The sequence below is a fragment of the Atheta coriaria genome, unplaced genomic scaffold (assembly GCF_025399875.1).
Source record: "Atheta coriaria isolate IRGN ID8LTWV9N9 unplaced genomic scaffold, Caltech_Dcor_3.1 hic_scaffold_3_pilon, whole genome shotgun sequence".
NCBI lineage: Eukaryota > Metazoa > Arthropoda > Insecta > Coleoptera > Staphylinidae > Dalotia > Dalotia coriaria.
In genome coordinates, this window is record NW_027045445.1 from 4,051,478 (window position 1) to 4,076,088 (window position 24,611).

A 24,611-nucleotide genomic window follows, 5' to 3' on the forward strand; every position below is an offset into this window, starting at 1 on the left:
TGAAAAATCTAGGTCATATTTGTGACCACGCAAGCCATGGGCGAAATTTTAACTGTCAAACACGCAATAAAGCGTTTCCAAAACTTGTAACAAGCATAAGACGTTCGAGAAAATTGTTACAAGAGAATTAATGGCTTAAGTGATAGAAGTAGGTAACGTAAAATGTTTCATTATACTGAAGCCACCCTTGGCTCCGGCGCCCACTTGCGGCGAAGTCCGGAACGCCCACAACATCCGCGACCTACAACCCCCAGCGGAAGAGGCCGCATCCCAAGCCGACGAGCCACGAACACCGCCGACCAGACCGCGCTGAGGCAAGGGATGCTGAGCGACTCGGTCTCTTTACCATCAACATCGCTCGACGCCGCACGCACTTCTCGACCTCTTTCGAGCATCATCAACAACTAAGTACAACCTACGCATCAATACTTTAATATTCGTTTTATTTAAAGTGTCTTAAAACGTAGCAAATCAACATCGAAACCTCGTGGAGACGAATTTTATCAGTTATAAAAACTTGTTTTGGTTTTGATCGCGTTGAGTTTGTGGTGATATCGAATTAAAACGAAACCATAGACATGAAGTGCCATCTCTCGTCTTAAAAGACAGGTTTTAAAAATCGGTTGAGATGCTCGGCTGACGTGACGGTTGGTTCCGTTTGTCAATTCCAAACTCACATCACGATTGCCGGTTGAATTTTGGCCGTTTGTGACCGCTGGATTTGATATAAATTTATATATTTATTCGATTATACTTTAAAAATTTTGTTTCACACAAAGATCTGGCTATAGGTTATTAATAGTGAGTGATCGTCAATCAAGATTCATCATGAAGAGAGCTCGATGTAAGTATAATTCCAATCAAAATAATTGTCAATTTTGTTTATTTTGTATAAATTAGTTCAGAATATTTTAATTATGTCTTGATATTTTGTTTTACATTATTTTTAACTAATATATGTTTGTATTTAGTTGTAGGTGGACCAAGATCTGCAGATAAATCAGCTGATGGTATGTAATGTTTATTGTATCAACTATATTTTAAAGTACACTATGTATTAATGCAATTTAATATAATTATTATTAAGAAATCTTAATTCTGTGATCTATTGTTTCACATTTGAATATTTAGCATCTCTGTCTGCCAGAGATAGAGCAAGGCAGAAACTACTTCGAGAAGAACAGGCAAAATTGGATATTGAAATGAAGAAATGGCAGCAATTTAAACTTAAATTTCAAAATTGTGAGTTTATAATAATATGAACTTCAGATTTGAATGGTATAATACAATATAAACTTTCTACAGCTAATAACACTGGCAGTGATAACATTAGCCCAAAACCGCAAAAGAAAGAAGTAGCAAAAGAAACAAATATTGCCAAAATCTGGTCAAATCCAAAGAAAACGTTCAGTGGTAGGTGCTAAATTTATTTATTTTCATTTGTTATCATGATATGATATATGTATGGTTTTAGCTGAAAAATATCAATGTAAAAGTGCAGAAAAAAATCTACAAAGCATGACAGAATGTTCATCAAGCCGTCTTATGTCCAGCTTGAAAAAACCTTCTGGTTCCTCAACCTCCAAGAAAGTACACTTTTCAGGTACATGCTATTTCTAACATATGTCTATTAATCAAATTTATCAAATTATTTATTATTCGCTTATCACAGATGCAGCAAAGAAAAATTCAGCAGAGAAACCCCCGAAAAACATAAAACGAAATCTATTTGCTGAAGGCAACAACTCAGGAGGTAAACATATGAATTATTATTAAGAATAATACAACTAAATACGTTAATTTCTTACATTCTTAGTCAAAGAAAACATTCCCGCTTTTGTTGAGACCTATGATCCTGATGGAAGCATATTGAATTATTCCAATGAAAGCAACACAAACGCAAATGATTCCAATGCTGAATTTAATCAATATGAAAGTCTCTGCGAGTCTCCAGTGCCAGCATCTTCCCAACCTTCACACAATAGTGATGTATTTACTGATTTTAAAAAATTCATTGAAGAACAAAACGAACTTTTGCGTGAAAAGATAAATGTTTTGATAGAGGCAAATAATGATGCGATATTTGCAAAATTCGAAGAACTTCAACAAAAAAGTACTCAAAGTTCGAAAGATATTATTGGAACAGAAAGGTTACCACTAAAGAGAAAATCAGATAATCTTCGTGTGAATCTAATGAAGAAATCGTTCAAATCAAAATGCCCAGATACTCCAGGAACCAGAATGAAGATGAAAAAAGCAATCGATATGTATAACAGTGTACGTCAAAACTTGGACTCGCCTCTTCGGGAATCCAGCTCATTGCAACGAACATCAAGTACAAAAGTAGCGCCTAAAAGTGCCCTGTCCTTGATTTTACAGAAACAATGTTTTGATTTACTGGACTAAAGTTAGTCATTTTATTATATTCTACGTGTTTTTAAATAAATATCTACAAGATTAACATTTATTCAATGTTTTCACATTTCGAAGAATATCTTCCGTATGGTGACTTGTGTCGTGGAGTAAATTTGTAAATACCTTTTACATTTTTAGGCATATGATGTCCGAATATCACTGGGTTACTAAAGTTTTGATTATCAAATGATTCTGATTCAAATCCTCTGATAGCACAGGATTTTATCGACTCTATGTAATATTCTCGTGAAATAATATGACTGCAACCAACTAAAACATAATATCCAAAGATATAATCTTGTTTGAAGGTTGTTCTAAGTCACTTACTGTTTATTTCATTGATGCAACCTGCTTGTATGCCGCTTCCATATGGAGATTCCGCATAAAAATCAACTGTTCCCAATGGTTCTGGTGTACCAATGATCACAGTCGTGTGTAATACATCCACAATAACTGCATCTGCCTCATTTAATGTAAGGTCAGTGCTGTAAGTGAATGGTTTCGCAAATAATGGCCCGGCTGGATCAAGACCAGTAATACGGTGAATAGATTGATTTGTTTGTTCGTTTACTATCTTTCCAGCTACGCCACTTACATGCGCCCCTAATGAATGTCCTATAAGGTGTATTTTATCCAATGTTGTGTAATTCTGATTCACTGCACTAATAATAAACTCAGCAAGTGCCTTTCCTGATAAATATATACAAATTTTTGTTTCTTTTAAGAAATAAAGTACTATTTTTACTTACCTGCTGCTACAACCATTTGTATTGCACAATTGTAAAACTTCCGCGTCCATTTTGAATAATCCATTAATAACACATTGCTATTTTCATGTTTTGCTAGTGTTCTTGCGAGTTTAAGATTTAACTGTTTTGTTGGCCACTCTCTCCAGCCGTGCACTATTATGAATGTTGTCAGATTTGGATCCAGTTGTTCGCCGTTATCGATAACACTCAACTCGGTAATGTTTGGAGTTAGGCGAAGATGCATGAAACGAGTACTGGGTTCAGGCACATCACAATCGAAAGAATCTAATAATATAACATAATAATAAAATTTAGACTATAATGCAAATTACTTGTGGTAATATTACTTTGTGCTATTATAAGATGCAATATTTTAAGAAAACATAAGATATGAATAATAAATAGCCCCATTTTATTAATTTAAAAAATAAAAATTATAGTGTAATTCTTTTACTTTCTTTATTGTCAAGAAATTTAAGAGAATGTGACTTATATTCAAATTTTTATCTGTACCACTGCAGAAATTATCTTTTGTATATTTATACTTACTTGCTATAATTGCTGAATTGTATAATTGTCAAACATATTTAAGTAAAAGAATATAAACCTTATAAACTGCGCCAAAATGTCACCTGAAATAATCAACGCTAAGTATTTTATTAGTATTATTTGATATTATCTCACCAAGATTTTCAACAATTCAATCTTCAGTCGAATGAAATCTGTAAGCCATATCATGGCCGTGACCCAAAACCACATTTTAAATGTTTTATTGGATAGCGGATAAAATAATCCTATACATCAATGAAAAAGGTCGTGAAATTAAAGGTAAGTGAAGTTATAAAAGTATAACTTACCTTGAACATGACAATTGAGTGTAAATTCATTTAAAAATTGGGTTAATTGAGGTATATTTAAACTTTACTGCAATTAGCACTGAATTTGGAATGACTCTACATGATATTGCCATAATATGTAATTGTTTTTGTTTACCCGACAAGTGTAATGCGGTGGAGTGTAATGATAGTCACAGATCATAAATTATTGTTCAATTGCTTATTGTAATTGTAATTTAATTGCAACAGAGAAGAAAGATGCAATATCGTTATAAAAATATGGACAAAATATCCGAAAAAGGAAAAAAAAACTGTAAAATTTTTTTCAAGTAGCAAGTTAAAATAATACCTATAAAATATTAATTTGATTTCTTTCTTTACCTAAATTACTTATTTATTACTTATGTTGATAAAATAAAATAGAATATCAAAATTATTTGCTTTGTATACACACAAGATTTTTGTTTATCGCCAATAACTCGTGAGAAATAGATAAAAACGAAATCGAACGCGCGACAAGTTACAGTCCAAACGTACTTGTATTTAATTGTGAAAACTGTGTGTGCACTGCCATCTGCCAGCAGAAAATAGAAGGATATATGCAATTCATTTATTAAATAGCACCAAATTACATTTAATTAACATTCCTTCACGCCTTTTCCATAAGGTTCCTTTGTATTCATAGAAAATTCATACGTGCCTGTCGCATTTAAAGGCATATGAAAACCGTATACAACCTTATCACGCGAATTGAGAATATTCGATCCAACTATAGCACATGAAGTAATTGACTCCCTGAACAGAGTTTTACTCAACCAATGATTGCAGAATACTAAAACACACAAAGTATTATATAATAATTACATAAAGTCAATTTCGGAATAAATACATACTGTTTGTATTAAAGTAACATGCGATGTGCAATGTTGGCAAACCCAATATTCCTCTAGCATAAAAATCAACAGTGCCAATACGTTCAACCGTTCCAAATAATATCGAAGTATGTAATACATCCACAACGTCAGCATCGCTAGCTGACAAGCTAACATATGGTATTGGTACAACAACAAGTGAAAACAAAGGTCCTGCAGGATCCAATGCACTTATCCGTTTAATTGTTGTGTTTGTTTTTGCTTTCACTTCGCGTCCAACATATCCCGAAACCTGCCCTCCCAACGAATGACCAATTATATGAATTCGACTGGGATGCATTGTTCCAGCAGTGGTTTCATTTGCAATGAAGGCAGTAATAACATCACCTGTAAAAATAGTCACTAGGGATAGGTAATTCATGCAATTTGATACCTTACCAACTTGTTGAACGATTGACCAAGCACAAGTGCCGTAAAATCGAGCAGCAAGTTGCTTATAATCAACGAGAATTGCATTTCCTTGAGTTTCTTCAATTAGATCCTGAGCAATACGTAAATATTCAGCGTGTGTTGAGTCTTCATTCCACCCATGAATCACGAAATAAGTTGTAGAATCAGGATCAGAGTTTAAAGTAGAGCCGTTTGTAATTAATTGTTTCTCGGTGGCAGTTACTTGATAAAAAACAGCTTTTGGTCCATCAGTTGTGCAAGCTAATTTAAAAATCACAAATTATGTAATTTATTTATAATTTATTTAAGTATTACTTACTTAATTGTGCTGAAACTAAGCCAGCCGCAAATGAAAGAAGCAAAAGTTTAAAATAAATCATTGTATTTTAAACGTTACAAAATTGTGCAGATGTATTTGCAAAAATTACCATTATATATCGCATAGAACAATGAATATGCATAGAAGATTCCATTTATTTAAAATATTCGACGGAAATATAAAAATAGTAATGAATTTAGATAATCATAACAAGTAGGTTGAATTTTTGCTAGTTCATGAATTTTAATTAGTGTTATACTTGTATTCTGAGAACAAACAAAAAAATGTTGTACTTAACACACAGGGCACCATATGGGGGTGAATGCAGGTGACTCTTATTCAGCGCACCGTACCTGGATAAAGTAGTAATAAAAATGTATTTTCTTTTGCATTTTCAGTCCGCATATTTTTGGTAGACCTAGCCTAACTTAACCTAATTAGTTTGCACAGGTTATGTTTCCTGTTCCATAAGGTGGTTTAGCATTAGGAGAAAAATTATATATTCCACTAGCATTCAATGGCATATGAAATCCATACACAATTTTATCACTCCAATAAATCCAGTTACTTGCTATAATTCCACATGAACGAATTGATTCTCTAAATAAAAATTTACTTAATGAATGATTGCATATCAGAGAAAATATTCCACAAGGCGCTGAAAGAGTCGGCAAACCAAATATGCCTCTAACAAAAAAGTCAACTTTTCCAACTCTTCTTAAAGTACCCATAAACATAGACGTATGAATAGCATCAACCACCTCAGCGTCCCTAGCCGTAAGACTTATGAATGGCAAAGGTAGTACCAGAAAGGAGAACATTGGTCCTGCTGTATCCAATGCACTGATACGTTTTATTTTAATATTTGTTTTGTCTTTCACTTTTCTACCGACGTATCCACCGATTTCTGCACCTAAAGAATGACCAATTATATGAATGTTATTTTGATGCATATCGCCATTTTGAATGCGTTCAAGAACGAATTGAGTTAGGTATTCTCCAACATCAATTACCATAATCCATGCACACGTATAAAATTCATGAGAGAGTTCTCTATAATCCACTAGGATAATATTTCCTTGTGTTTCCAAATACAAATCCCTTGTCATCTCAGGATACTCTTCTTTTGTAGAATCTTCAATCCAACCATGTATTATGAAGAATGTCGGTTTGGTTTTATCAAATTTTGTATCATTTGTCACTAATGTTGTTTCAGTATCTGTTCCTTTGTATAAATTTGCCACAGGGCCACTAATTTTACAGTCAAAAGGACCTTTTAAAAAATATTAATTTTTAGGTTAGGTTTAAGTTTTTTTTAAATATCGTACCTAATTGAGCTAAACTTAAGCCAGAAAAAAAGTTAATACTTAAAACGATTACAAAAATGAAATTCATGGTCGTTTTTTATTTCTGTCAACCAAATTTGTCCTTATATACCACAATGTTAAATATTCTATTAGGCAATTGACAATGATAAGAATATTACGCTACTATATAGATTAAAACTGAAAATAGGTTATGTCTAGGCTATGAGGTTGATAATAAATACACAAAAATGCGATAAAAATATAATTTGTATTTATTCGTTGCAGTAGTTGTAGTTGTTAGTTGCCAATCTGTTTAATTTTTGAACAATCAGGATCTCCCTTACCATAAGGCGGCCCGAATGCCGGATAGATGTCATAGGTTCCAGTAGCAGTTATGGGCATATGAAAACCGTAAACAATTTTACGACTCCAATAAATCCAGTGATTTGCAATAATTCCACAGGAACGAATTGATTCTCTGAATAAAGTTACACTCAGAGCATGACTGCATGCGTCAACTGTAAAATTACATAAAATTTATAATTATTATTAATAAATCACCCCAATATATAAATTATGCATACGTGTTGAAAATAATCCACATGCCGCAGAAAGAATCGGCAATCCTAACAATCCCTTCACGTAGAAATCTATTGTACCGATTCGTGGAAGAGCCCCCAAAAGTAACGAAGTGTGTAATGCGTCTACTATTACAGCATCATCCGCTGATAAGCTAATATCAGGCAATGGAATTACAAGTACAGAAAACAAAGGACCAGCTGCATCTAAAGCACTGATACGATTAATTTTTATTTCAGTCTCATCGTAAACAGCTCTTCCAATGTATCCAGCGATTTGTCCACCCAGAGAATGACCAATCAGATGAATTTGACTGTGCTTAATTTGGCCAGCATCGATTCTCTTCACAATAAAGTCAGTTACAAAATCTCCTACTGTGTTAGAGATGATAAACGCGCAGGTACCATAGAATTTATGAGCAAACTCGTCGTAATCAACCATAACAACAGTTCCATTAGTTTCCAGATACAACTCAGCAGCAATGTCTTTGTATTCTACTCTGGTAGAGTTTTCATTCCAGCCGTGAATGATTACGAAGAAAGGCTTAGCGGGATCAAATGTAGTTTCAGGTGTTATTACAGTTTTTTCAGTGTCGGTTGCTAGGTATAGCGTTGCAGTTTCACCAGTTATTTCACATTCTAACGGATCTTTAAAGAATAACAAAAAGTAAATTAATTATAAAATAAAAAAATAAATAAATAAATAAATAATTTTAATATAAAAAATCAATTGCGCATTAAATTATTAAAATATATTACTTGAATCAGCAGCAGAGCTTAATCCAGCCAGAAGAATTAAACTACAGATTGATAAAAGAAGCGACGCCATCTTTGCAATAAGTATATCGCTACTTTAAATAAAATTAGCAAGAAATATTCTTTATATACTTGGATAATTCTAATTTTATCCATTTAAATCTCGTAAATTTGCATGTTATATGAAACATTTGAAATATACATAGATATTATTATCACATTAGTGTATTCATAATACTAATCAGTAGTGTTCAGGTGTATATTTGGGTGTATATTTGGCGTATAAATTATAATTATGTATAGATAAACTGTATAAGTGTGGATAAAATAAATTAGCAAAGAAATCTTTGCACAAATTTGCACAAATATGACTTTTATTCATGTAGTATTGATAATTTAATCATTTGTGGAAATATTCCTAGAGGACTTGATTAGTTTTTCCCTCAACTTTTCTTTTAAATCGTGTATTTTTGAATCACGCTGCGACAGCAAATTTTTATAATAATCAATTTGTTTTGCGAGAATTGCAGAAATCTGATTGTCTTCCTGGCAAGTTACTGAACGAGTTTGCAATGCGACATTTTCGCATTGCAGTTGGTTGTTTAATGTCGTTATTTGTTTAAGTTTAGTGTAACTTTCAGATAGTTGTTTTGTGAATTGTTTTTCTAAATCTTCTTTTTCAGTGGCAAATTTTTGCGGAAGATCTTGAAGTTTTATTTGTAACTCATTTTCTACAAAGCATGTTAAATAAAATTGAATGGTAATGAAATGATTATAAGTTATACTACCTTTTGTTTCAAAAGAAGAATCAAGGACCGTTAGCATACACGCGAATTTAGTTTCGCTGATATTGTTACTGTTTAGTAATTCCAGATATTCTTTGTTTAATTTGTCATATTTTTCTTTGAGTGTGCCATAAGATACTTTGTATTGAAGAGATGATGTCTCCAATTTTAAGTGATTAAGATACAAAGTATGAAAATGATCGCGTTCTTCTTCCAAAACTCTGAGTTGTTCTTTTAAACGTTGGTTAGGCTGCATAGTAATTCTTAACTGTGGCAGTTTACCTTCAAATTATAACCATAATTAAATATTGTAGGTTAGAACTTCAAAACTTTACCAAAACTATGAATAATAGCAGGAATTATATCTTAAACGATTATTAAAATGTACTTACTTTAACAAAAGAGATTCTTTGTAATTTTTCATAGAAAATATGGATTGTTACTTTAAAAACACTTTGAACTGTCGTTTTGTGGTTTAGGTAATCACCTCACATGAAATAAAAGTAGGCAACCCGTTTAGCATAATTTATGACCCAGACTTATTTTTTATTAGATGGCTGCGTTAATACCTCATCAATTACCAATTAATTAACCATCATTTATTTCTTTATTAATGCAATAAACAAGTAATTTCTATAATTATTTTAGTAAACATCACAAATAACGAGTTAATCAATAAAAATTGTTCATTTAGTAAAATGAATAAAGTAGAGAAACATCGCAAACTTTTATTTGTATTAGAGTTATTTTCATTTTCTTGGCCAATTAATCCAACACCCGGAATTATTTTATACACCACAGTCGCCGTTTTGTGGTGTGCAAGTTTTATATATTGGATGTTCAATTTTTTCTTTTTGTGGAAATCCACAATTGTCAATCTTATAGTGCAAATCAACGTGTCTGTGACATTTTTTGCTGGTATAACTGAATGGATAACTGGATTTAAGTACAATCAACGTATTGCAATAATATTTCGACAATTAGCACATGTCGATCGTGAATTACAACTGAAACATTCACCTAACAAACAAATTCTTGTATCAATATTTATTTGGACATTCCTGGTACTATGTGCAGTGTCAAACATCATATCAAATTTGAATTATTTAACTATCGTTAACAACGTACATATTGCTTTTTATACGGGATATTTTATTCCCATTTGTGCGATTTATTCCATTTTTACACTTTATACCAAATCTGGTGGAAACAATAAGAATTCGCTTTCAGTTTATTCTAGAAAACATACAAAAATTGAAGCAAGAATTTAATGATATTAAAAGAAATAGACAACTTATAATCCTACAATCTGCACATTCAGACATTTGTCATATTATTCACACAATTAATTCAACTTTTGGTATATCAATATTTGCAGTAATGGCAACAGTATTTATTCAAAATCTTACTGCTATTTATATGATCACATTCAATATAAAATGTCTTGGAATGGAATTGTTAATGGGAGATTACAAGAATATTGTACAAATGATGTATGCATGTCCAAACCTAATAATTACTGGTTATATCACGTATATATGCGAAAAAACTATTACTACGGTAAGATTATTCTAAATAATTCTTCTTGTTTTTATTGTAAACTAATAATTTTAGAGTTTGAAATGTGGAAAATGCGTTCAACAGATTCTTCTACAATTCAATGAAACACAGTCACATATTGAACTATTTTTGATGCAAATTCTACTTATTGACGCAAAATTCACAGCTGCTGACTTTTTTACCTTAAATCGAACACTTGTTTTCTCAATTATTGGTGGAATTTTTAGTTATTTGGTTATATTGATCCAATTAACCAATGAAAATAGTGTGTGTCACTTTCTAAAGCAAATGGAATAATTACTTATCATTTATTTGTATCATAAGTAATTATAAATAATGAAAAAGTCAAGAAATTAATGTTTGACGTTCGACGTTGTTGTAAAATAATTACCTACATCGCTTAATTGCACATCATTTTTGTATGATCAATAAAAATAAGAAATGGTAATACTCGTCTTTATTTAAAAACATGACTTCTTTGAACAACCATCAAAAAGTTTTATTATTTTTCGCTTTTTTCAGTTTCTCGTGGCCGTTTTCCAATAAAACATTAGGATTAACTTTAACAATATCTTTCGCAATTCTATGGATTGCAGGATATTTCTTTTGGATAACGAATTATTTTTTCGTATTTCCATCGCCAATCGTGAATTTATTATCACAATTCAACGTTCTTGTGATGTTTTTAGTTGGAATAGCTTTATGGGCAAGTGGATACAGAAACAATAATCGTATTAATATAATCTGGAAACGTTTAAGACGTGTTGATCGTATATTACGATGCCCTGCATCAAATAACAACCTCCAAATGTGTGCTTCAGTTTTCATTTGGTTTTCGTTTATTTTAAACGCATTTCTAAGCGTATTAGCTCATGCCGACACAAGTGGCATACATTTTATTTTCAACATAAGTTATTTTATATCATTATGTGCAAGTTATTCAGTGTTTGCTGGTTATGTAAATATTGTAAAAACAATAAGAACAAGATTTCAGATTATTTTCGAGAAAATTGAAGCATTAAAAGGGGAATTTAATGAAGTAAAACGAAAAAATCAACTTGTATTGTTGCAATGTGCACATTTAGATATGTGTCATATTATTGATATAATTAATTCTACATTTGGTGTCTCAATATTTGCAATTATATCCGCGTCTTTTATGCAAACATTGAGTGCAATGTACATGTTTTCATTTAGTGTGAAATGCCTTGGTATTAAAATATTATTTGGAAGTGCAATATTTAAACTATTATCCATAGTGCCAAATGTTATTATTATTGTGTATATTGCCATTATTTGTGAAATCACCACTAATATCGTAAGTATAAAATAAATTAACCTAAAAAAATAATATTTTAATCTGTAATTCATAAATTTGTAGAGTTTACGATGTGGAAAAAATATTCATGTGATATTTCTACAAAAGCCAGAAACACAATCACAAATTGAAGTTTTTTCTATGCAAATAACGTTTGCGGAGGCTAAATTTACAGCTGCTGATTTTTTTACATTAAACAAAATGTTAATATTTTTCGTTAACGGCGCACTTTTCACTTATTTAATTATATTGATTCAATTTACTAATGAAAGTGGTGTGTGTTATTTTTTTCAACATGCGTTGTAATTGTAATTAACTATAAATACATATATGATCATTGACTTGTTTGTTAATTAAAATTTACTTAGGTAATATAAAACAACAATATGAAACATAGATAATTATGAGTTATGAGTCAATTTCATTCGGTTTTTTGGTGGATATATAATATATAAGTGTAAGTAACAAATAATTATCACTTATTTAACAAAATGTTCGAAAGCAAAAAGCATCATGTATTTTTAATATTTTTGACGGCGTTATCTTTCACGTGGCGAATTGATAATAAGTTATTAAGCATAATTGTAACTATTGTAGTTGCCACTTTATGGATTTGTATTTATATCTATTGGACGCTAACTAGTTTCTTCATATGGCCATCTTCAATTCTTAATCTGATATCACAAATTAATATCTTTGTGTTTTTTATTACCGGTTTAACTCTTTGGATAACTGGATACAAGTATAATAATCGTATTTATGAAATAAAACGTCATTTAAAACATGTGGATCGTGAATTAAAAATGAAATCAAAATTTCAATTACAAATAGTACAATATGGATTCATTTGGTTATCGTTTATATGCTGTTCATTTGTAAGCCTTATTAGCAATTGGCGAACACAAGGAATTTTAAAATTCGAACATTATGGATTATTTTTTACATATTTTATACCTGTATGCGCATATTATTCATTATTTATTGTGTTTGTGAGTGTTGTGGAAGCAGTAAGACTGCGTTTGCTATACATTATAAACCAAATTGATAAATTGAACCGTGAATGTAATTATTTACAAAGAAATAGTAAATTGGTATCACTAAAATGTGCGCATTTAAAACTTTGTCATGTTGTAAATCTCATTAATGAAAAGTTTGGTGTTTCGATATTTGTTGTTGTGGCCGCCTTAACTGTTCAATTATTAACTTCGATTTATATATTTGCATTCAGTTTAAAATGTCTAGGATTTGAAGCTATATATAAACATGGTGTAATTGAATTATTGATTATGTTTCCAAAAGTGTTTATTCTTGGATATACTTCACGTATTTGTGAAATTACTACTAATACGGTATTTAATCATGCTTCATTTATATAGTACTAATTTATATAATATTAAATTTAAATTATTTGTGTTTTTTTTTGTAGAGTCAAAGTTGTGGAAAATCTATTCATGTACTTCTACAAAAATTAGTTCTGCATGAAATGCAATCATCACTCGAGATATTTTCGATTCAAATTATTGCAGAAGACGTAAAATTTACAGCTGCTGATTTTTTTACTTTGAATAAGACTCTAATATTTTCCATTACCGGTGGAATTTGTACTTATTTGATTATATTGATACAATTTACAAATGAATACAGTGTATGTAATTTATATTAATTAATTAATATATTATTAAATATCATAAGTGCATCACAGCGTCATCTTGGAATTATTTAGAATAATCTACAATATTTATATTGACATGTTCGTATACCTGACTTGTTTGTTTACAAACCGTGCAAGTTTTGTCTTGTTACAAACCGTGCAAGTTTTGTCTTGTTTGTTTGTATCAATGCGATTGGATCAAGAGAAGAGATAAAAACCGCGTGGCGAGATCACGCCACTTTCGGAATTAAACAATAGAATATTTTTAAGTAAAATGTGCATTGCAGTGTCATCTAGGGGTAATTTTTAAACTACACGTAAATGAGGTGTTTTTGTGCCGTGCGTTGTGCATTTGCATCAGTGAGGGTACAATTCAGGTAAAACAAACGGATTTACATGTAATATGATGTTTATTTTCTCTATTGCAGTAAGAATTTTACGTATTTGATTCTATTAATGCAATTTATAAATAATAGAGTGGATTGTAGCATTTTTGTAAATCATTGCCTCTATAATTATTTAATTAAAACACCAATTATGAATAAAATTATATTCAACTATCAAACTAAAATCAAACTACCTATTAAATATTATTGCAAGTAAAATACTAATGAAATTTATATTTCTATGGTGTATTCTAATTCAAAATATAATACAATACAAAACGATGATTTGGATTTGTTTGTATACAAATACAAACTTTTTATGCATTACTAGCAGTGAATGTGCCATTGCACAAGATATACAATAAAACTCGTGGCTGCGAGAGATCACGCGACCTCGGCTAACGTAAAAACATTTATACCAGAAAAGTGCATCCTAGCGCCATCCAGTATTGATTTCGAAAGTGCAATGCGAAACGCCTTATAATGCTGTTTGTCCACAACAAGCAAGGTGTTTGTCTGAATGAGTGAGTGTGCATATGCGGCAGTGAATTTACCCGCAATCAAACGCGAGAAACACCCATGTCCGTGTGAGAGGTGCACATCACACGCACACGGATAAAATCACGCGATACTCGTGTATCACCCTGACTGAATAAATGGACATTTCTAAATATAACGCGACAACTCCCCGCAGGATGACGCTTCAATGTACTTACTCGCATTAATTTCGATAATCAAATAAATTGAAACTGAACACAAACAAATATAATCATCTAATATAATTACTACTATTATCGTGTTTATACAGTAGTCAAAAATTACTGTCGTTTAGTAAATATATTACCATTAAGTAAAATGACTCTTTCCAAGAATGAGAAAATGATTTTAAGACTTTACGATGTGTTTTCATTCTCCTGGCCAATACAAAACAAAAAATTTGGATTTATTTTAAGAATTCTATGCGTGCTATCATGGATTTCAGCATACGCAACGTTAATATTTATTAATTTCTTCATGTGGACATCGCCAATCGTCAATGTAATAACATATATTAACACATATGTGTTTTTTCTCTCTGGTTTAGCGCTATGGATAACAGGATACAAATATAACAATCGTCTAACTTTAATTTTTCATAAAATAGCTAATGTAGATCGTGAATTACAAATGGAAAATATTAACAACAATATGTCAATATTACATTCAATTTTAATGTGGATGCTGCTGATATTATGTGCAATACTAAGTCTATTTTCTAATTCAATAACTCATGTTGAAAATAACGCCATAGATTACGTTTTCTACGTGGCTCAGTTTATATCCGTATGTGCAGGTCATTCTGTATTTTCAGTATATGTTAATATTGTGAAAGCAATACGAATACGATATCAATTTATCCTGGAAAATGTAATTAAACTAAAGCATGAATTCAATGCTGTCAAGAGAAGAAGACAATTGATATTTCTCCAATCTGCACATTTGAATGTTGGGCAAATTGTGCAAACAATTAATACATATTTTGGTATACCAATAATGGTAATCATAACTGCTGAGTTTATGCAATTCTTATCAGCTGTGTATATGATTTCATTCGGTTTCAAATGCATAGATCTTCATGTACTCTTTGCTGAGTATAAAAGAAACTTTCAATGCTTGTTTATTTTACCAAGTGTGGTGATAATTGGTTACATTGCATATATTTGTGATATTACTGCTAATACGGTAGTATTTATTAATGATTTTAATAAATTTAGCAAATTTTAAACATATTTCAGGGTCGAAAGTGTGGAAAATGTATTCATGATATTTATCTTCACCACATTGAGGATCAATCGTACATTGAAGTATTTTCAATTCAAATGATGATTGGAGATGAAGAATTTACAGCTGCCGATTTTTTTACTTTGAATAAAACTCTAATATTTTCGATTATAGGTGGATTTTTTACTTATTTGATTATATTAATTCAATTCACAAATGAAAATAGTTTGTGTCAATTCTTTAAACAATTATTGTGATATTATTTAATGTATTCATATATTTTATTCCCAATAAAACTTTAATATTTAATTATTACTTGAATTATTTGATTTTAAAATGTTATAGAGTATTTATTCAATAGTTTGTTTGTATCATTGGATTGTTTGTATACAAACGCTTAATTCTATTATTTTGGGTATAAATAAACATTTCTATATTTAACTCACTAATTCAATACTAAAATTAATTGAAATTGAACCCAATTAATATAATTACTAAACATAATTGATCGTGTTGTGGTGTTTAGACAATATTAAACACTTAATGCCACCTTGTAATTATAAAATCATTAAACACAATGACTGTACCACAGAAACATCAAAAATATTTAAGGCTTTTCGCTGCGTTTGCATTCACGTGGCCAATGCAAAACAAAATGTGTAGCATTATATTAACAATTTTCGGTGTCTTTATATGGATTACCGGATATATAATTATATCTTTAATCAATTTCTTCATGTGGACATCGTCACTTGTCACTGCGATAACACAAATTAATATATACGTCTTTGTTATCACAGGTTTAACTTTATGGATAACAGGATATAAATACAACAACCGCCTGGCTTTAATTTTCCAACAATTTGCAAAAGTAGATCGTGAACTTCAGATGAAAAATTTAAACAAAAACAACTTCCATATAACAACAACTGTTATTTGGGCTATACTCATGTTGAGTTCGATATTAAGTCTATATGCTAATGGAAGGGCACATGGGATAAACAGTGGCCTGGATCATATTTTCTTTGGAGGACAGTTTATATGCCTTTTCGCAAGTCATTCACTTTTTACGGTGTACATAAACATTGTGGAAGCAGTGCGATTACGATACCAATTCATGGTAGAACAAGTAATCAAGTTAAAGTGTGAATTTAATGCAGTGAAGAGAAAAAGACAACTGATATGTTTACAATCAGCTCATTTGGATATTTCTCATATTGTTCAGACAACTAATACTACTTTTGGTATCTCAATATTAGCAATAATTACTATGGAGTTTATGCAATTGTTATCAGCTCTTTATATGTTTGCATTTGGTTCAAAATGTATAGATATCGAAATGATTTTTGAGAAATCAACTTACTTGCAATGCTTATTTCTTTTACCAAGTGTGATAATAATTGGGTATATTGCATACATTTGTGAAATTACTATAAATACGGTAATTAAATATGGAAAATGTTTATAACATTACCAAATATTTAATTTTTATTTTTAGAGTCTGAAGTGTGGAAAGTGTATTCACCTTATTCATCTACAGCATATCGAAGACCATTCTTATATTGAAGTGTTTTCGATGCAAATTATGTTTGGAGACGCAAAATTCACAACTGCTGACTTTTTTACTTTGAATAAGACACTAATATTTTCCATAATAGGTGGAATTTTTACTTATTTGATTATTTTAATACAATTTACAAATGAAAACAGTATGTGTAACTTTTTCCATGAAATAATAGAAAACGCTCGTTTATAAATATAAAACTAAATTAAAACCTTTAAATATATTTCTAAATTAATCAATGTGTTTATATTGCATGTATACCAACAATAATAACAATGAATACATGTCACAACCCTTGATTAATGAATATACAATTATACAGTCACTCAGTTAATTAATTAATTAATTGATGACACAAATAGACTACGACAAGTTTTCTCATTACGTAAAATGGCCGAACCAATAAAACACTCAAAATTTTTCATTGTGTTCAACATATTTTCTTGGTCATTGCCAATTTATAAGAATACATATGGAGTAATTATTGCAATTATAATTGCTATTTTATGGATAGCAGGATATATATTCTGGACGTTTACTAATTTCTTCATGTGGGAATCCGGTATTGTGAATCTTATCTCACAAATTAATGTACTTTCACTATTCCTGGCAGGTTTAGCCTTGTGGATTAGTGGGTACAAACATAATAATCGTATATCTCTTATTTGGAAACATTTATCACACATTGATCGCGAACTACGTTTACAACACAGTCAAACAAATACCAAAGTATATATTTTTGGATCTGTGATATTTTGGATGACACTTACAACCTGTTCGTTAATTAATCTTGTAAATACAGCCACAACGCATGCAAATAAGAGTATGTTCCAGTATGGTTTCTATATAACATATTTTACACCGGGTTGTGCACTGTATTCTCTGTTTATATTATTTGTAAACATTGCAGAAGTAGTGCGGCGCCGTTTTAAGTGCATTGTTGAAGATATTAATAAAATAAAAGGCGAAATTAATGATGTTAAACTGAAAAGGCAGTTGATATTGTTACAAATTGCTCATTTGGAAGTTTGCAATGTTGTACACATTATTAATACAACTTTTGGTATATCAGTGCTTGCTGTGATAGGGGTGACTTTTATACAGCTTTTAACTTCTCTCTACATGTTTGCATTTAGTTTAAAATGCTTAGGGATACAATTCTTGTTTCAAGATGGGATAATACATATTTTATTTTTGATTCCTAGTACATCTATTATTGGATATATTTCGTATATATGCGAAATTACTACTAACATGGTAATTATTAGTAAATTTATCACAAATTATATTTATAATTTGCAATTTTTTAGGGTTTGAAGAGTGGGAAAGCTATACACGCTGTTTATTTGCAACAAATTGAAACACAACCAAATGTTGAATTGTTTTCAATGCAAATTTTGTTTGATGACGCTAAATTTACAGCTGCTGACTTTTTTACTTTAAACCGAACTGTCGTTTTCTCTATTATAGGTGGTATCTTTACGTATTTGATTATATTGATTCAATTTACCAATGAACATAGTGTTTGCAATTTTTTTAGTGATATATCTTAAGATTATAAAAATAAACTTATTTTAAACTTACATAATTGACCCAAATTAAAATGCATGAAGAGGAGAATTCTTTTGATCTGCAACTGTTCACAACTGGTGACTCAGACACGACTGAGCCCGTGTTTGTTGTGCTTTAGTACCTGCGCTCAAGCTGCAAATGAGGAGGGAGCAGTGGTGAGAGAGATTGCACCTGGAATGCTGGGCGCCTCAGGCACGTGGCGCACCGTGCATTGCCCTTACCGGCAAATAGTGGTGGGGGAAGCAAAGCTGGCTCATGGCCTGGTTCATCCGCGTGCGGTGCTCATTTCCCCCCACCACTATTTACTGGTTTACTGGTTTTTACATTAGGCATTCTTTGGGTCTGTAGTTAGGATTTCGAAGAAATAGCCCAAGATGCGTGTGTCAACTGATACTTATTACATAGTTAAATAGACAGATATATTAATAAATAAAACACATTTGATAAGTTTATCAAATATCTGGAAAGCTGAGTTCACTTTCATTATCTTCTGAAAGTACTCGCTCGGAAACCAAAGGACTACCCCATACAATAGACTTCTTTGTTTTTGTGATTGAATCACAAACCAAGGATACTGTATTACTTGTAGTAATACTCTCCACTGTATAAGCATGAGGCATTGAAGACTTTCTGTGGCTCATTTTGGGTTTCTTTTGATAAGAATATTCACTTGGAGAGGGCGGTCTTGATGACTAAACAGAATTAAATTTATGATTTAGTTTGTCTTCGTATTTCAATACACTTACTTTATTAAAACTGGACCATCTTCCGCTTTTAGTTTTTCTAAAACTCGAAATAATATTATGGTTACTGCATGGTAACTCTTTATTCTTGTTAAAAAGCTTTAATGATGATTTTTGGTATCCATGATGATTATGACTACTGTTTATTCTAGATACTGGGGTAAATTTAGATGAATATTTTGTTGACTGGGTATCTTGTGGTAAACCGGAAATACCCGGTACAGTAGATTTACAATTATTTTCTTGTAAAACATTCTTGTTATTGAAGAACGTAATAAATGATTCTGGCACCGTTGGTAATTTATTTGCAGTTGATTTTGGTGCAGCTTCTTCAACTTTTTCTGGAGTTAATACTTTTGTTTCTTCAAAAATTGACGTGTTTTGATAATGATCAAGATGTGAAGGCTTGCTTGTGGGTTTATTTGCAGTTGCATCGAATATACTGAAATAATTTCTATTGGTCCCGGTTGATAGGGCAGAATAAGATATGGTGTTGCCAAATGTCTTGGAAGGTAGATATGAATCTGTATTCAAATCAACCATGTCAAAAATGTTGGAGGTTGGTGTAAATATTGGACCAACTCTTTGTTCAGTGTGGGTTTCCATAGGTGTTTCCAATGGTTTAAAAGTATCAAACGTAACATTCACTTTGTTGCCTAAAGGATTACATTTTTGTTCCTTTTGAGTAACATTTGTGGACACAGGATCGTTAAAAATGGAAAATATTTCAGTTGGTGCAGCACTTGATTTTACATCTGCATCCACGTCCTTCTTCTTCACTGATTTTTGAAATGTTGGTTTTATCTTAGTAGCATTTATGTCTATCTTTGAAGCACATTTCTCTGGTTGAAAATATTCTGCCCATTTGTTAACCACTTGCTCGGGAGGCTTCATTGCTGCAAATTTTCCAATACAACTTGTATCAGAACTTAATCCAATGACTGGTTCATTATTATTGTGATCACACCCACTGATTTTATCAATATTAATCTTAGCAGAATTAGTCAAGCGAGCCAAATTTGGTTTATAACCTTTATCAATACATTGCTGAGTTTTCTGGGGTACAATATCGATTAAATCAAACGTGGTAAATTTCTTCTTTTGTCTTGTCTTTACAGTTGGTAAAACAATTGAATTGTGCTCAATCTGGGACAATGGCTTGCGTTGTTGTTCAAAGTTTTGTTGAGGTAAATTAAATATATCCATTGCACATATTTTCATTTTCCTTCGATTTGCACCTACAACCGGCGATTGCGCTTTAGAAGAAACGGAAGTTTTAGTAGATGACGGATATTCATAAGCATCCGTAGAAGATGATGTTAGAGTTGAATTCAGATCAGTGATTAATCCACTGTTTTTAGTTTTATCTGCATCACCGCGGAAGTAATCTTTTATTGTTGTTTTTGGTTTAGTTTTGTGCTGAACATGAAGAGACTTTGGAGAAGAAGGAAAATGCAAAGTAATTTTTGAATTTGCATCAAAACCCACTAAAAATAAATATTTTAAATACGAATTTCCAAAAATTATACTAAATAATACCCCATGAAGTACTGAAAAAGTAGCCAGCTATGTCAACTTTTTCAAATCCTTGTATAACATCAACAACAACTTCTCTGGTATATACAGGAACGTCAAGCATATAATGCAGAGAACATTTGTCTTGAAACAAAACCTGATTGGTAGTCAAATTACCCACTAGCAATACCATCTGATTATTTGGATCAACAACCGATTCAAATAAATTATTTCTATTTATAAGGCGTATAACAATTTCCAATAGGATCATTTTTGTCCCATTGTCTTGGGAATTAGATTTTAGTCTAATATTCATTTCATATTGAGGAATTCTCTCCGATAATCTTACTAAATTCTCGCCTATATTTGTTTTTAAAGCCTAAAGTCAGAACAATTATAATGTATTTAAGAACATTTTAAATCGAAAAACTTACCAAATTTAGAGCGTTGGGTCCTGCATGTGCTAAAGTAGTGAAACTATTTTTACCTAGCCCAGCTAAAATTCTAGCTCTTTGCGTCCCTACTCCTGGCAATTGACGAGCAACATAAATTGAATTCTCCCATAACTTAGCTTTCATACATTTACTCAATAAATGAGCTGAATATGCAGCAGTAAACTTATCATTTGTTTTAAGCAGATACTCCGCCATACATCTAGCGACAGAATCTGCAGTTTTGATAATCTTTTCACTCTCAACTACTAGACCGTGATCGGCAATTGGTAGACAACCTAATACTGCTTGAATTAAGCAATTAACTTTCATTTCTTTAGTTTTTATTTTCCCTGTCATAGGAAAACGTATGGCTTCGCCTTTTGTTGCATTTAATGCATTCAATACCCTTTTCTCACTAACACGTAATGGTAAATCATCAAATTCTTTAGAACGTGCTACGATATGCAAGAGTTCTTCGACTGATTCATTACCGCGAATCTATAACACCAACATTTTTCTATTTATAAAATCAATTGAAGTTATTCATAAAACTTACTTGTGTTAAATTTTTAATTGTTTCGAATTTTAAATAATGTTTTGCCATTAATTCTCCCAAGAATGTTGGCGTTAAACTAGCGTTCTCATCAAGCAACGCCATTCCTGCCGCGGTTAATTTATTGATATCAATTTGATACAGTTGCATTAGTTTCCGAACCATTTGTTGCTGATTTAAACCGAGTGCAATACCATAATGACGCGGATTTTTCGCAGCTCGCACGTATAAAAATGTTGTAGTCAACCACTGCATACACATTGCTAAGTCTGTTAAAGAGCGCAGTGCTATTTCTGAGTTTAAATGTTCAATTAGATGAAGATGTAAACCAGATTCCAACGGGGATCTTCTTAGAACCATTTGTTCATATTTTTGCTTCAATTTATATATGAATATTATTCTTAAATAATTAATAATTGATTATGTTTTACCTTATCTTCGTTTGTTGTCATAATAATCGCAACTGCGGAAGTGTCGTATTGTGGTCTGCCAGCTCTACCGATCATTTGTTGAATTTGACAATCCGTGTAGCTCTGAAACCCACCATTGGCATACATTTTTGTTCCTTTGATTATTACTAAATGCGCTGGTAGATTAACGCCCATAGCTAGCGTTGTGGTTGTTATCAAAACAGGTAAACGTTCTTGGCGGAAAGCATCTTCAATTATTTGAAGTTCATCTTCTAGAATTCCCGCATGATGCACGCCTATTCCATGTTTAATAAGTTGACTTGCTTGTGGATGCGAGATCTTCGTCGAAATGTCTATTAAATATTGTTTCATTTCGATTGATGTTCCTGTTGTAATACATTTAGCCAATTGTTTCGCCGCCATTTCAACTCCGCTTCTTGTACAACAAAATATCTAAAAGTTAAACAATAAACAATTAAATATGATAATTATTACTATCATTAAACATACAAGAGTTGGTTTTCCTTCCGAATGTTCCATGATTAAGTTAATAAGTTTGTAGTTTAAGTTAATGTCAAATTTAAAATACGCTTTGTTTGATGGATAACCATGAATCAGCATTTTTAGCGGCACAGGACGAGTATTTTCGTCAAATGAAAAATGTTCGCAAACACGTCCGTTTAATCCCAACCATTGTGCTAAATCATCCACGTTCGAAGCAGTAGCAGTCGCTGCAATAATACGCAGTGTGTTTGCTGTTAAACGGACTGTTTTCATACGACTGACGATTGCTTCCAATGTTGGTCCGCGTGATTTATCGCCAACTAGTTGTACTTCGTCAATCATAAAAAGGTCTATGTTCTGTATAGCATCTTTATAAAGATGCCACTGTCGCATCATGGAATCCCATTTTTCAGGCGTTGTTATTATAATGTTGTACGAATTTAAATCAATTGCGTATCTTGTGTCGGTTGTTCCCGTTAAGAGTAAGATTCGCAAGTGGAGATATGCGAAACGTGCAGTCCAATCACGATAACGCTCGTTGCATATAGCCTTCATCGGTGCAACTACAAAATTTAGTATTAAATAAATGTAGATATTAATTTAAATACTAATTGTTCTTACCCATAACTATCTGACATGTTTTAAAGTTTGAATCACTGGTGTTGTCATTCTCCATCAAACACTTGATGATTGCCAGCTCGAAAATAACTGTCTTGCCCGATGAAGTTGGTGCAGAAACCACAATTGAGTTATCTATTAAAGATAAGAATTAAAAGCTGGTTTATCCGCTGACCTTGTTTATTTACCTGAGTTGAAGATACTTGGATATATTTCACTTTGAATCCGATTGAAACTGCGGTACTTTGGAAACACATTTCGATACTTTTCTGGCAAACTATCCACGTTCACATAACTTTCCATATTGTTATATCGTATTATGAGGCGTAAACATTACTGTAACAATTAGTCTAAAAGTTTTTGCACTGTTGCTAGTGTTGTGTGCGTCAGCTTTGAAATCTGCACCATTTGTAAACAATATGACAAACACAAAACAATTGAATGCAGTTAATTCTATTGCCACCTAGTGGCGACTAACAGAACTAAACTGGATATTGCTAAAGTATTCAATGACCAAGTTACAATATCATTCACTCGTTTTGTATGGCTAATAATTATTTAATATTGTATTAAACAATCTATTTAAAATAAATTATTATAAATTTCTTCTTATAGACAACGTATGCAACCAACATTACACAATTTTCAGACCGCTTAATATTCAAAAGTCAGAAAATATCATTTTAATCATAAAAATATACAAAAATGGTCAAATTATCACGTGCCTTATGGAAATCAGAACGTGTGCGCCATTTATGGTCCTCAAAATGGGAGTATTTCAGCGCACACGCTATCTACGTCATTTATCAAGCGCACCACTATCAAAACGCAAGCGTACCTCTTAATAATCGCTTACAATTTGGACACGCATTGGTCTGCCTCTTATTAGTGGGTCTACCTCTCCAATACATGCAAACTGTAGTTGGGCAATATTCCCAATCAAGCGCAGCACTCC

At 31.6% G+C, this 24,611-nt stretch overlaps 6 protein-coding genes across 6 annotated transcripts; 1 reads left to right on the forward strand and 5 right to left on the reverse strand.

The window, feature by feature from the left end:
* Window positions 1–331: 331 nt before the first annotated feature.
* LOC135789500 (uncharacterized) lies at window positions 332–2,461 on the forward strand. The gene is made up of 7 exons (XM_065299346.1): window positions 332–844; window positions 972–1,010; window positions 1,132–1,242; window positions 1,306–1,413; window positions 1,475–1,603; window positions 1,673–1,753; window positions 1,817–2,461. Exons 1-7 carry the CDS (start codon window positions 829–831, stop codon window positions 2,404–2,406), a joined length of 1,074 nt encoding a protein of 357 aa, XP_065155418.1. The 5' UTR covers window positions 332–828; the 3' UTR covers window positions 2,407–2,461.
* Window positions 2,388–4,159, reverse strand: LOC135789501 (lipoprotein lipase-like). Its single transcript, XM_065299347.1, has 6 exons — window positions 4,022–4,159; window positions 3,849–3,958; window positions 3,714–3,796; window positions 3,165–3,449; window positions 2,743–3,105; window positions 2,388–2,685 (listed from the first exon to the last, which is right to left on the reverse strand). The coding sequence occupies exons 4-6, from the start codon at window positions 3,406–3,408 to the stop codon at window positions 2,465–2,467; spliced, it is 828 nt and encodes a 275-aa protein (XP_065155419.1). The 5' UTR covers window positions 3,409–3,449; window positions 3,714–3,796; window positions 3,849–3,958; window positions 4,022–4,159; the 3' UTR covers window positions 2,388–2,464.
* Window positions 4,160–4,596: 437 nt separating this feature from the next.
* On the reverse strand, window positions 4,597–5,799 carry LOC135789581 (pancreatic triacylglycerol lipase-like). Its single transcript, XM_065299490.1, has 4 exons — window positions 5,642–5,799; window positions 5,311–5,583; window positions 4,894–5,259; window positions 4,597–4,832 (listed from the first exon to the last, which is right to left on the reverse strand). The coding sequence occupies exons 1-4, from the start codon at window positions 5,700–5,702 to the stop codon at window positions 4,639–4,641; spliced, it is 894 nt and encodes a 297-aa protein (XP_065155562.1). The 5' UTR covers window positions 5,703–5,799; the 3' UTR covers window positions 4,597–4,638.
* Window positions 5,800–5,876: 77 nt separating this feature from the next.
* Window positions 5,877–7,039, reverse strand: LOC135789580 (probable phospholipase A1 magnifin). Its single transcript, XM_065299489.1, has 2 exons — window positions 6,970–7,039; window positions 5,877–6,914 (listed from the first exon to the last, which is right to left on the reverse strand). Exons 1-2 carry the CDS (start codon window positions 7,034–7,036, stop codon window positions 6,079–6,081), a joined length of 903 nt encoding a protein of 300 aa, XP_065155561.1. The 5' UTR covers window positions 7,037–7,039; the 3' UTR covers window positions 5,877–6,078.
* A 158-nt stretch (window positions 7,040–7,197) lies between these two features.
* Window positions 7,198–8,400, reverse strand: LOC135789579 (phospholipase A1-like). The gene is made up of 3 exons (XM_065299488.1): window positions 8,286–8,400; window positions 7,533–8,174; window positions 7,198–7,466 (listed from the first exon to the last, which is right to left on the reverse strand). The coding sequence occupies exons 1-3, from the start codon at window positions 8,353–8,355 to the stop codon at window positions 7,246–7,248; spliced, it is 933 nt and encodes a 310-aa protein (XP_065155560.1). The 5' UTR covers window positions 8,356–8,400; the 3' UTR covers window positions 7,198–7,245.
* A 10,881-nt stretch (window positions 8,401–19,281) lies between these two features.
* On the reverse strand, window positions 19,282–24,042 carry LOC135804021 (probable ATP-dependent DNA helicase HFM1). The gene is made up of 9 exons (XM_065317778.1): window positions 23,845–24,042; window positions 23,660–23,791; window positions 23,045–23,601; window positions 22,556–22,987; window positions 22,128–22,499; window positions 21,572–22,069; window positions 21,162–21,516; window positions 19,626–21,109; window positions 19,282–19,571 (listed from the first exon to the last, which is right to left on the reverse strand). The coding sequence occupies exons 1-9, from the start codon at window positions 23,957–23,959 to the stop codon at window positions 19,332–19,334; spliced, it is 4,185 nt and encodes a 1,394-aa protein (XP_065173850.1). The 5' UTR covers window positions 23,960–24,042; the 3' UTR covers window positions 19,282–19,331.
* Between the last annotated feature and the right edge of the window lie 569 nt (window positions 24,043–24,611).